The sequence below is a fragment of the Kogia breviceps genome, chromosome 5, assembly GCF_026419965.1.
Source record: "Kogia breviceps isolate mKogBre1 chromosome 5, mKogBre1 haplotype 1, whole genome shotgun sequence".
Taxonomy (NCBI): domain Eukaryota; kingdom Metazoa; phylum Chordata; class Mammalia; order Artiodactyla; family Physeteridae; genus Kogia; species Kogia breviceps.
In genome coordinates this window covers 140,954,109-140,967,789 of record NC_081314.1, presented here as the reverse complement: position 1 = coordinate 140,967,789, position 13,681 = coordinate 140,954,109, and the positions used below count along the sequence as shown (strand labels likewise).

The 13,681-nt window shown below is 44.8% G+C and overlaps 1 protein-coding gene and 1 long non-coding RNA gene across 2 annotated transcripts in view; one reads left to right on the top strand and one right to left on the bottom strand.

Annotated features, from left to right (window-relative positions):
• Positions 1 to 3,332, bottom strand: part of MORC3 (MORC family CW-type zinc finger 3) — a 40,083-nt gene extending 36,751 nt beyond the window's left edge. The window contains exon 1 of the mRNA XM_067035068.1: positions 3,041 to 3,332. Coding sequence (XP_066891169.1) covers positions 3,041 to 3,079 — 39 coding nt within the window. The 5' untranslated portion in view covers positions 3,080 to 3,332. The remainder of the gene's footprint in view (positions 1 to 3,040) is intronic.
• Positions 2,857 to 4,055, top strand: LOC131756972 (uncharacterized). The gene is made up of 2 exons (XR_010840859.1): positions 2,857 to 3,249; positions 3,825 to 4,055. It is a non-coding gene; the product is annotated as an uncharacterized lncRNA (long non-coding RNA).
• Positions 4,056 to 13,681: the final 9,626 nt, after the last annotated feature.

The window sequence follows — 13,681 nt, the reverse complement described above, 5'->3', positions numbered from 1 at the left end:
TTCCTCTCTGGAAAACGGAATGATTTCTAAAATTTCTATCTGGTTCTTTTACAATTGTGCCAGGCCATTCTGGATAGCTTTTTTAATCCCTCACTTGAAAAAAAATATTTTACAAGTTTTAAAAGTTATTTTAAACATACTTACTTTATGGTCTAACATTTCCATTCTTTACGGTCAACAGATACTGACAGAGAGTGCTCCAACAACACTGCTGCCTCCTTCTACCTGATCACCCAACACTGAAGCCCACCAAAAGGACTAGCTCTACTTGGGTATGAACAACCATTTTTTTAGTGTCTCACTTGGAGATATAAGTAGAAGACTGACCATCTCCAGACATCTGAGAATGTGTAAAATTAGAATAAAAAACACACGGTAAAAAGAATGTAAAGAAACTAGAGGCAATGCAGTGAGCAAAAGAAAACTTCAAAAATACTATGATTAACACACCCAGAGATAAAAACAAATATTTTGCTGAGAAAGATTTTTAAAAGATATTCAGAGAATAAGACAGTGTTTATAATAATTAAATATATGGTAAGAGAAAGGTAGGAGAAATGCAGGAAATCTCCCAGAAAGAAAAAGCAATGGGAAGGAAAACAGAAAACAAAAGAAAACAGAAAAATAAAGGGAAAACTGTCACCAAATAAATGAGAAAATTTTCCATATATTATGGACTTGAGTTTCTAGGACTCTATTAAACAATAAAACATACCTTTAAAATTCTAAGAAGAAATAATTTCTAATCTAGAATAACAAACCCAGCCAAATTATACGTAAAGAGCAAGGGTAGCAAAAACATATTTCCAAGAAAAGACAAATGTTCTTCCCATGTACTCTGTTCTCAAGAAGCTACACCTGTTTTTGGAAAAACTGATAGGCTTCACTGCTAACAGTAAAAAAACAAACAAAAAAAAAAACAGCAAAAATTTACTGAGTATTTATGGCATGAACAGGACCTTTATAAGACTTTTACAGGCACTGGCTCATTTAAACCAACTTTCCAGTGGTTAAGATTATTATTCCCACTTTTCAGGCCACATATACAGTTATCAGTCAGGATTTGAACCCAGGCACGTGCGCTCCAGAACCAATGCTCTCAGTCACAAAATGGTATTAGCATTTGAGAGCTATAACAAACGAATAAGCCTTTATTCCAATGAAACTTCATTTATGGAAACTGAAATGTCTATTTCACATAATTTTCATGTTACAAAATATTATTCTTTTATCTTTTATCCCCCAACCATTTAAGGATCGTGTGCCATACAAAAACAGGTGGCAGGCTGGATTTGGCCCATAAACTGCAGTTTGCCAACTCCTGTCCTAAAGCAAAACACCAGTGGAAATACACTCCAGAAGCTGCAGATGGGAGATTTCCGTCAATGAGGTTCCAAACGGCCCATTATTACCCACAAAAGAAAGATTTAGCACATGGACAGCTGCTACACCCAGAGAGCCAGCTAACAACAATGCCAGTCTCTCAAGACTGTTTGACCCTTATCTTTGCTCCCTCTGTCTTCTCAATTTTGAAGAGACAGAGAAACAACTTGGGAGGAGCTGGGGAATGGGGAAGAGAATCAAAGTGCAGAAATAGCAAGAAAAAACAAAACAAAACAAAAACCCAGTTCACTCGTTTTTCTCACCAGTTTTCTGGGCCAGAATTTGGCCCAATGTGAGGGGAAAGAGCAGGGCTTTAAAATGAATAAGAGCTTTTAAAGTAGTTAAGGTCTGACTTTAACTGTACCTGAGACTAATTGGAAAGCATCAGAATCTGTCCAGATTCACCCAGGTGAATTAGCAAATAATGCTTAAAGCCAGTGGTAAGAAAGAGTAAAGTTCTTCTCTGTCTTCCATCTACTAAATACTATCTCATTCAATAAACCAGTTAGGTAACCAAAGAGCCTTTATTCCGAATATGTAAAGAACACTCATAAATCAATAAAAATACCCCTCAAAAGAAAAAAAAATAGAAAAATGGGAAAAGGACATGAAATTGTTTTTTCTTTTTTAAATCCCAAACCAAAAAGGGTGAAATGTGACAAACTTTCAACTTCAGTCAAGTAAATATAAAGTAAACAGATACCATTTCACACTTACCAGGAAAAACGTTAAAGTCTAATGATACCAGGTGTTGCCCGAAATCTGGCTAAATGAATGCAAGTCAATGGGCAAAATACCATTTTTAAAGCAATGGTATTACCATTCGAATTAGACTGCTGCAGTCACTCTTTGGCCAGCACCAACACCCTCCAGAGAAGAGGGACATTTTTGCATAACAACGCCAACTTTTTAAGGAGAATCATGTAGGGAGGCCACGCCCACACCTTAGGCTGTGAAATTTTAATTCATATTGTGTGACCGCTCCCTCCGAAAAAGACTCACAGATACAAAAAACATGCTCAAGGATTCCCAAGAACCCGAGACGCTCCGGAACAGACACGACCCGGAGACTAGAGGGGAAACGGGAGACCTCGGTGGTGACCTAGTAGTGATTTGGCCCGAGAGCTTAACTGGAGAGAAGCGGCAGGAATTTAAATGAATCAGGAAGACTAGTCCCAGCTCGCAGCACCCCTTCCCACCGCCAGGAGGTCAAGGCCGCTGGGCATTTCTGGCCGCAGACTACCTCTCCCTTCCCCTCCGGGACACCCCGCGGGCCCGCAGGCCGGATGGGTCAGAGGTCCCGCGGTCCGAGGGGCGGGCGGACTGGCCGCCGAGGCCTCGCCCTCGTACGACAGCTGCGGGGCAGCCAAGAGGGAGCCAGGAGGAGGGGCCGCGGCCCCGACCCGCCCCAAAGCCGCGGAGGCAAAACAGAAACGCAGCCCAGCGCGCGCCGCCCGGCCCTGCCCTGCCCTGCCCGCCGCCGAGCAGCTCGGCCGTCGGTAGCGAGATGGCCGCCGCCGCCTCCCCCGGCCCCGCCGCGGCCCCAGCCGCCGCTCCGGGCCGACGAGTCGCCACCGCCCACTGCCGGCCCCCCCTCGCCTGCCCGCCTGCCCGCCCTCCTGGGACACGGCCCGCTCCACCCCTCGCGGCTGCTCACCGCGCTGAGGCGGATCCCGCTGGGTGGCTGCGTCGCCATCTTGAGCGAGTTACAAAGCCAGGACCGGCCTCGGCCGCAATCAGACTGGGAGGCGACGGGAGACAAATGTGGAGCCCACAAGGCCCTCCCACTTCCGGGGCGGAGCGCACGTGTGACCCCGCCCACTCACTTCCGCCTCCCTGCGCTGTGGTATTGGGATTGCTGGGAAGGTAAATCGCTCTGGGGGCTAAGGGAGCCGGGACAGCGGGAGAGGTAGGCTTCAAGCTCCGGGGCCCTGCAGAGTAGGGCGCATGCGTGAGGCACCCGTAGGCTCGAATGGGTGGCTGTGCTAACTGAACCTAGAGGCTTTGTCAAACAGTAATCAGCATGAAGGCCGCAAAGAGCTTTATTTGGGATCTTGGGAATTGCAACTGGGGATAGGTGCCAGCAAAATAGGAAGAGTGTTTGGGAAAGAGAAAGAGTCAGAGGCTAATAAAGGCAAAACCCACAAGGTTGTTAAAATTGTCTGGCAGGAATTATGATTGACTTTGATGCAAAAAGGAAATATTTGTCCTTAAGGGATAGACTGTCACGAGTTATTTAGGTTAAGGGCCGGATAAGTATCTTGAATTTCTGGAACATGGTGCAGATGTTCTGGATACCTTTGTTAGAAGATAGATAAGCGGTCAAAGGTCAGATTCCATCTGGGCTGAGACATGCATAAATCACACTACCTTAGAAGTGTGGCTTCATTTTAGAGAGATCTCTTAGCAACACCTACTCCTTTTTGATTTTCCTTTTGCAGCTTGAGGGCCGCAAGTTCGAAGCCGGGTGCCATGGGCGTTGGTGCCCCAAAAATGTGCACTTGAGGTGCTTGACCAGGCTGGACATGAATTACACTGAAGAAAGCCATCACATGCCCACCAGTGTCAATGTGATTTGAAACCTTATTAATGAAATGAAGACTACTTTGGGGGTGTACCTTGAAAATTATCATCCTTCATCCTGAGGAAAAGAGTCCTTTCTCGTATTGCAACTTACTGAGTCCTTTTGCTCGCGTACATTTATTCAGTATCGACTTTGAGCTCGGCCTTAGGCTAAGTTAGTAGTATATAGAAATGAGTAAGTTGGGACTTCCCTCGTGGTCCAGTGGTTAAGATGGCAGGGGGCACGGATTACATCCCTGGTCAGGGAACTAAGATTCCGCATGCCATGAGGCGTAGCAAAAAAAAGAAAGAGGGCTTCCCTGGTGGCGCAGTGGTTGAGAGTCCGCCTGCCGATGCAGGGGACGCGGGTTCGTGCCCCGGTCCGGTAGGATCCCACGTGCCGCGGAGCTGGGCCCGTGAGCCGTGGCCGCTGAGCCTGCGCGTCCGGAGCCTGTGCTCCGCAACGGGAGAGGCCACAACAGTGAGAGGCCCGCGTACCGCAAAAAATTAAAAAAAAAAGGAAGGAAGGGAGAAAGAAAGAAATGAATAAGTCAAGGGCTGTCAGATACTGCGGTTAAAGAAACAGTTAAAAGGTTTTAAAAAATATTCATTTGCGTTTTTATAATTGTAAAAGAAATACATTTTCTTTGTAAAAATTCAAATAATACAGAAATATAAAACATAAAATTTACCCCAATACCTTTACCAGAACATATAAACAGTTTGGCGTACATTTACTATATGCTAAATATTGGGTTGGCCAGAGTTCCTTTGGTTTTTTCTGTAAGATGGTTCTAGTAGCGCTTAGTTGTCCTTTACTTCATTTGAAGTTAGATTGTTAGATTGCATAGTGACAGCTGTCATATCAGCGTGCATTAAAAAAAAAAACTTATCAAAATTGGTGAATTTTGGGCTTCCCTGGTGGCGCAGTGGTTGAGAATCCGCCTGCAGATGCAGGAGACACGGGTTCGTGCCCTTGTCCGGGAAGATCCCACATGCCGTGGAGCAACTAAGCCCGTGAGCCATGACCGCTAGGCCTGCGCGTCCGGAGCCTGTGCTCCGCAACGGGAGAGGCCACAACAGTGAGAGGCCCGCATACCGCAAAAAAAAAAAAAAAAAAAAAATTGGTGAATTTTTGTGTAGCCATTTTAATATTGAAGATGAAAAAAAGCAACATTTTTGTCACATTATGCTTTATTGTTTCAAGAAAGGTAAAAACGCAACTGAAATTAAAAAAAAGATTTGTGCAGTGTATGGAGAAGGTGCTGTGACCGATCGAACATGTCAAAAGTTGTTTGCGAAGTTTCATGCTGGAGATTTCTCACTGGACCATGCTGCTTGGTCAGGTAGACCAGCTGAAATTGATATCGATCAAATAGAGACCTTCGGGCTTCCCTGGTGGCGCAGTGGTTGAGAATCCGCCTGCCGATGCAGGGGGTTCGAGCCCCAGTCCAGGAAGATCCCACATGCCGCGGAGCAGCTGGGCCCATGAGCCATGGCTGCTGACCCTGCGTGTCCGGAGCCTGTGCTCCGCAACGGGAGAGGCCACAACAGTGAGAGGCCCTCGTACCACAGAAAAAAAAAAAAAAAATAGAGACCTTCACTGAGAACAATCAACATTATACCACGCGGGAGATAGCCAACATACTCAAAACATCCAAATCAAGCGCTGAAACTCATTTGCACTAGCCTGGTTATGTTAATCACTTTGATGTTTGGGTTCCACATAAGTTAAGCAAAAAAACCCTTCTTGACCGTATTTCCATATTTCTGCATGCAATTCTCTACTGAAATGTAATGAAGATGTTCTGTTTTTACGACAAATTGTGACGCTTCATGAAAAGTGGATATTGTACAATAATGTGGAACAGAAGAGATCATGGGGCAAGTGAAATGAACCACCAACAACCACACCAAAGGCCTGTCTTCATCCACAGAAGGTGATATTGTGTATACGGTAGGGGGATTGGAAGGGAGTCCTTCCAGAAAACCAAACGATTAATTCCAACAAGTACTATTCCCAGTTAGACCAACTGAAAGCAGCACTAGACGAAAAGTCTGGAATTAGTCAACGGAAAACGCATAGTGGACTTCCCTGGTGGTGCAGTGGTTAAGAATCTGCCTGCCAATGCCGGACATGGGTTCAAGCCCCGGTCCGGGAAGACACCACATGCCACGGAGCAACTAAGCCCGTGCGCCACAACTACTGAGCCTGTGCTCTAGAGCCCGCAAGCCACAACTACTGAGCCCACGTGCCACAAGTACTGAAGCCCAAGTTCCTAGAGCCCATGCTCCGCAACAAGAGAAGCCACTACAACGAGAAGCCCATGCACCGCAACGAAGAGTGGCCCCCACTTACTGCAACTAGAGAAAGCCTGCACACAGCAGTGAAGACACAACACAGCCAAAAAAAAAAAATAAAGCCATTATCAGAAAAAAAGAAAACACGCACAGTCTTCCATCAGGATAACTAACGGAAGGCCACATGTTTCTTTGATGACCAGGCAAAAACTGTTACAGCTTAGCTGGGAAGTTCTGATTCATCCGCCATATTCACCAGACATTGCACCTTTGGATTTCCATTTATTTCGGTCTTTACAAAATTCTCTTAATGGAAAAAATTTCCATTCCCTGGAAGACTGTAAAAGGCATCTGGAACAGTTCTTTGCTCAAAAAGATAAAAATCTTTGGGAAGATGGTGGAATTATGAAGTTACCTGAAAAATGGCGGAAGGTAGTGGAACAAAACAGTGAATACACTGTTCAATAAAGTTCTTGGTGAAAGTGAAAAATGTGTCTTTTATTTTAAAAACCAAAGGAACTTTGTGGCCAACCCAATACTATCTACAATATGGAAGTCTAGTTCCTCTGCAACTTGCGTTTTTGTTTTATCTAATTATTTCAATTTGAGGTTTTTAGGTTCTCAAATATTTTTGAATAAATGAATGCGGAAGTGTTAAAAAAAAAAAAAAAGCCTGTGTTCTGTTGCCACCCTTGCTACTGACCACTGGGTTCTCAACTGAAAAAAAAAAAAGCACAACCTAAAAGTCGAGAATTATGTTTTATTCGGTGGATATACTGAGGACTTAAGCCAAGGAGATAGCCTCTCATTAGCTCTGAGTGACTGTTCTGAAGATGTAAGGGGGGAGCCAGGATATATAGGGGTTTTTGCAAAAAACCCAGGTAGTCAAAAGATTACTGTTAATTAAAGAAAACCAGGGCTTCTCTGGTGGCGTGGTGGTTGAGAGTCCACCTGCCGATGCAGGGGACACGGGGTCGTGCCCCGGTCTGTGTGGATCCCACATGCCGCGGAGCAGCTGGGCCCGTGAGCCATGGCGGCTGAGCCTGCGCGTCTGGAGCCTGTGCTCCGCAACGGGAGAGGCCACAACAGTGAGAGGCCCGCGTACCGCAAAAAAAAAAAAAAAAAAAAAAAAAAAAAAAAATACCATTTGCAACCCTCTGGACTGGGTAATTTCTCAGTTTCCTCCAGCTTTCAGATTGTATTGTTATGTGAGAGGCTCTTTCATCAACTGTTTGTTGAGAACCTACTTTGTGTATATCAAAGTGAGGGCTCCAAGAATGCAGTGATGAGCAAAATAGAGGATTCCACTCTTGTGGAATCTACAGTCTCTTGGCTGTTTATTCAATAAGTTGTAGCCCATTAGTGAGTTGTGAAAACAATTTGGTGAGTCTCAACTAGCACTTTGCAAAAACAAAAAAGAAGAAGAAGAATTTTAATTTAATAGTACGGTGTAGTGTCTGTCTGGGCCTAAATCCAACTTGTTCACTTATTAACTATGTGATGTTCAGCAATATTGATTTTGAAATGAGATTAGCCTGGAATATCCGGGTGGGCCCTAGATGAGATCACAGTTGTCTTTGTAAGAGCGAGGCAGAGGGAGATTTGGTCACAGGAGGACTTGGCCACGGAAGCCTCTCTCCAGAGACTTGAAGATGCTGTGTAGATGGTTTTGAAAGTGGAGAAAGGCCATGAGCCAAAGGATGCAGGGAATGCAGCTCTAGAAGCTGGAAAAGGCAAGGAAACTCCCTTCTAGGGCCCCTAGGATTTACAGGGAGCACGAGCCCCTGCAGACACATTGGTTTCAGTTCATTTCGGACATCTGGCCTCCAAACTCGAAGAGAATACATTTCTGCTGTTGTTTTTGTTTTTTTGTTTTTTTGGCTGCTTTAGTCTTTGTTGCTGTGCACGGGCTTTCTCTAGTTGCAGTGAGCAGAGACTACTCTTTGTTGTGATGCGCAGGTTTCTCAATGCGGTGGCTTCTCTTGTTGTGGAGCATGGGCTCTAGGTACGTGGGCTTCAATAGTTGTGGCACGCGGGCTCAGTAGTTGTGGCGCATGGGCTTAGTTGCTCCGCGGCATGTGGGATCTTCCTGGACCAGGGCTCGAACCCGTGTCCCCTGCGCTGGCAGGCGGATTCTTAACCACTTCGCCACCAGGGAAGCCCCCTTCCGTAGTTTTTAAGACACTAAATTGTGGTAGTTTGTTAGAACAGCAACACGAATAGACAGTAGTCTATTCACGTACAAGCAAACACTTACCTGTACATACAAATTCTTGCCTCCCCACTCCTAACCGTTTTTTAACACAGTTGAGCATACTGTGGAGTTCTACATCCTCAAGGCTTTACTGATATGGAAGAAATGGGAGGCAAACCTATACAGGCTAAACTTAAACCAGGTTGGTATAAAAGGGGCTTTTTCAGGAAAGTAAATGCTCTGCTGCACGCCTCTGGTGCTTGTGTTAGAGAAACTCAAGCTGACTTGGAAATCTTTATCTTTAAAAATGTCAAAGCTGAGTTTGAAGTGATTTTTTTACGGTAAAAGCTACCTTCTTTGGGGAGTGCTATGTACTGAATGTTTGTCTCCCCCCCAAAATTCATATGTTGCCATCCTAACCCCCAATGTGATGGTATTTGGAGGTGGGGCCTTTGGGAAGGTGATTAGGTCAAGAGGGTGGATCCCTCATGAATGCAATTATAGTCCTTATAAAAGAGACCTTACAGAGATCCCTCAACCCTTCTGTTAGGACACAGCAGCTAGAATCAGGAAGGTGCCCTTTTTTTTGGGGGGGGGGCTGCACCGTGTGCAGCTTGTGGGACCTTTGTTCGCTGACCAGGGATTGAACCCAGGCCCTCGGCAGACAGAGGGCAGAGTCCTAACCCCTGAACCGCCAGGGAATTCCCAAGGTGCTTTAACTTTGGACTTCCCTATTACAGAACTGTGAGAAATAAAAGTTTGTTGTTTAAGCCACCCAATCTATGGTATTTTTATTTTAGGAGCCCAAACTAAGGCAAGAAAACAGAAATTTTAAAATTCCATACAAGAGTTAGAATATTTGAAGAAAGTAAAATCTCTAACCGATTGATCTAAATCAAAAACAACGTGAAGGGGTTTCCCTGGTGGCGCAGTGGTTAAGAATCCACCTGCCAATGCAGGGGACACGGGTTTGAGCCATGGTCCGGGAAGATCCCACATGCTGCAGAGCAACTAAGCCACAACTACTGAGCCTGTGCTCTAGAGCCCGCGAGCCACAACTACTGAGCCCGCGTGCCACAACTACTGAAGCCTGCGCGCCTAGAGCCCGGGCTCCGCAACAAGAGAGGCCACCGCAATGAGAAGCCCGCACACCACAAGGGAGAGTAGCCCCTGCTCACCGCAACTAGAGAAAGCCCACGCGCAGCAACAAAGACCCAACGCAGCCAAAAAAATAAAAATAAATTTTAAAAAAGGAAAAAAAATCAGCGTGAAAACTGGTTGCGTTCACAAACCTACACAGTTATACATCTCGACTTTTACATGGAATATATCTCAGAGAGCCTTCTGTAGTTGTACAGGAAAAACTTCATCACATTGTTTTACAGCTTCATAACATTTCATTATATTGATGTATTGCGATTCATGTAGTCAGTCTCCTACTGGTGGACACTGAGGCTGTCGCCAAACTTTTTGCTGTTATCAATATTTACAATGAATAACTTGTACATAAGTCATTTTGCACATATGCACGTATATCTGATAAATTCCTGGAAGTAGAATTGTGAGGTCAAAAATACATCCATTTTTACTTTCGGTAGAAATTGCCCCATTTTCTCCACAGAGCTTGTACCAATGTATATTCTGTAGCAATGGAAGTGGGGAGGCTGTTTTCCCTCTATCACTGATATTCCTGAAATGGACAGTGACTAATATCTCAGAGCAATTTTCATTTTTTTCTCATATTGTAAGTTTGGGTGTCTTTTTACGTTTGTAAAAGTCAATTGTGTGTGTGTGTTTATATCTTTTGCCCACTTTTCTATTGTTTCTTTTGATAGTTCTTTCAGTACTGAAGAAATTAGCCCTTTGTAATATGTCTCAAATATTTTTCTGTTTGCCATTTGTCTTTGACTTTGCTTATGATGATTTTTGTTGTGCAGAATTTTAAAAAGAAAATTTATATAGTCAAAATTATAGAACTTTCTCTTAGGCTTCTGGAATTTATGTTCATCTAAGAAATTCATCTCCATTGTTGGCTTATATAAATATCTTTTCCTCAGTTCTTCTAGCATTTTCATGGTTTCTTCATGGTTTCAATCTTTGATTTGTTTGGAATTTATTTTGGTGAAAGATGTGAGATATGAATCCAGCTTATTTTCCCCCTGTTGGGTACCCAGTTATCCCAACACCATTTATTGAATAAGACACGTTTCTTTCCCGCTATGGGTTTGAAGTACCACCTTTATTATATGCTAAACTATTCTACGTGTTTGGGTCCATTGATAGACTTTCATTTTGTTCTATTGACCTCTTGTCCATTCCTGCACTGGTACCAATTATTTTAGCTGTATAATATAAAGATCTGAGGTTAGTTCTCTTCATTACTCTTTAACTTAGAATTTACGCTGTAAGTTAAAATTTACAACTTTGTGATGTTGAATTTTCCTCTTCAAGACCTAGTAAACCTTCCCTGTAGCTCCAAGTCTTCTTTTCTGCTTTGGTAGTGCTGTCTTCAAGGTGGTCTTATAAGTTTTTTTTTTTCCTATTTTATTATTGTTGTTGTTATTGGCAGTGAGATTTCATCTATCTCATAACTGGTCATAGATAGATAGATAGATAGATATTGATGTCAAAAAAACTATACTGATGTGTACATATTAACTTCTGATTGAATTTTCATGCCTTTAGGCCAATCATACTCTTCATTTGGCCACAAGCTCCACCCCCTGCCCCCAATCATATTAAACAACTTGTCTTTTTAAAAAAATAAATTTATTTATTTATTTTTGGCTGCATTGGGTCTTCGTTGCTGCACGTGGTGGGCTTTCTTTTTTTTTTTTTTTTTTTTTTTTTTTTTGCGGTTCGCGGGCCTCTCACTGTTGTGGCCTCTCCCATTGCGGAGCACAGGCTCCGGACGCGCAGGCTCAGCAGCCATGGCTCACGGGCTCAGCCGCTAAGCGGCACGTGGGATCTTCCCGGACCGGGGCACGAACCCGTGTCCCCTGCATCGGCAGGCGGACTCTCAAGCACTGCGCCACCAGGGAAGCCCCGAGCTTTCTTTAGTTGCGGTGAGCAGGAGCCACTTTTTGTTGCGGTGTGCAGGCTTCTCATTGCAGTGGCTTCTCTTGTGGAGCACGGGCTCTAGGTGCGTGGGCTTCAGTAGCTGCGGCACGCGGGCTCTAGAGAGCAGGCTCAGTAGTTGTGGCGTACGGGCTTAGTTGCTCCGCAGCATGCAACGGAATCTTCCGGGACCAGGGCTCGAACCCGTGTCCCCTGCATTGGCAGGTGGATTCTTAACCACTGTGCCAGCAGGGAAGTCCCCAAACAACTTGTGTTTTTCCTTACAGAATTTAGATTGATAGGCTGGCTTAGATTCAGAAACAAACAGAAAATAATTGGAAGAAAAACATGGGACAATATACAATCAAGTGCTTATTAGTTACTGTAGTATCTTTAATACAACACAAAGCTCTCTGAGCAGTATGGTTATTGCACAGAGTCAAGTGTTCCCTCTCCATACAGTACGGAAGTGTTTGGTTGTCAAAGGATCCAGTAAGAATTAAGGACAAGCCGCGTGAAGACAGAATGGGTGGTTCTCACAGAGATGCTTCAGAAGGGTTGGGCTGATTATGTAATCAGGCAGCGCTGGGCACAGCAGGACAGAGTGGGGAAAGCATGCCAAGCAGAACACCTCCCGAGTCCCAAGTGGTGGTCCAGGAAAGCACGTGAGTCTCAGGGAGGGGATGCTTAGAGTGACGGAGAGGCCAAGACTGGGGCAGAAAACCCACTGTTCCCTGAGCCCACACTGCCTAGTCCTACAAATCCGTCCATTCAAACTTTGTTTTACTCCCCTTTCTTCTTCCTTCCAGCACCACCTTGGGCAGATAAATCAACATTTATGTTGTTCATTTAGCTGTTTGCTGGCTGCTCGTCGATGCCAGACACAGGAGGAACTGAAGATACGGGCTCTGTCTTTTCCACGAAAGGGCGCTTACCTTGGACCGGTGATGGGCTACTGTGTTATTCAGTGCTTTCATAGGGCCACACTGGGAAAGTGCCTCACTGTGAGGTGTAGAAAGAAGCAAGGCCAGGGAGATTGGGTCTCGAAGACGGGCACCCATATATTTGTCAAATAAACCAAAAAACGACTTGAGTAGGACTTTGCCAGGTGAAAGAGGAGGAGAAAATAGTATCAAGTGGATGAAACAGCATATGTAAGAAATGCAGGAGAGAGACTTCCCTGGTGGCGCAGTGGTTAAGAATCCGCCTGCCAATGCAGGGGACAGGGTTTCGAGCCCTGGTCCTGGAAGATCCCACGTGCCGCGGAGCAACTAAGCCCGTGTGCCACAACTACCGAGCCTTCGCTCTAGAGCCCGTGAGCCACAAGTGCTGAGCCCGCGAGCCACAGCTACTGGAGCCCGTGCACCTAGAGCCCGTGCTCCGCAACAAGAGAAGTCACCGCAATGAGAAGCCCGCGCACCGCAAGGAAGAGTGGCCCCCGCTCGCGGCGACTAGAGAAAGCCTGCGCACAGCAACGAAGACCCAACGCAGCCAAAAATAAATAAATAAATGAATAAATTTATATATTAAAAAAAAAAGAAATGCAGGAGATGAGAAACCCCGAGTGGTTGGAGACAGGAGAGGTAGCTGAGGCCTTAAGGAGGATAGAAAACCCCATCAGGCCCCAAGAGTCAGGATTACAATTTCAATTTAGGGTAAAATGTTAAACAACTTCTTTTTCTAAAGTTGAAACATTGAAGGGCGAGTTTCTCCTTAATATTCTACCTCCCATCTGCTTCTGGTTGACTCTGGGGGGGGGAAACTCAGGATGGCACAGATGCTTGTTCACCAGATAAGGGGGAGCCCTGGCTGTCTCCCCTACCCTCACTTTAAATTCACAGTATTTGGGGGGTTTGTTTCAAAATTTTATTGTGGTATTATATACAAAACATAAAATTTATCATTTTAACCCTTGAGTGTACAATTCAGCAACGTTAATTACACTCACATTGTTGTGCAACCGTCACCACCATCCACCTCCAGAACTTTCTCCTCATCCCAAACTGAAATTCTGTACCCATTAAACACTAACTCCTCAGTCCTTTCTCCCCCAGCCCCTGGCCACCGCCATTCTATTTCCTGCTTCTATGAATTTGATTATTCAGGCACCTCCTGTAAGTGCAATCATAGTTGTCCTTTGGTGACTGATTTATGTCGCCTAGCGTCATGTCCCCAAGGTTAATC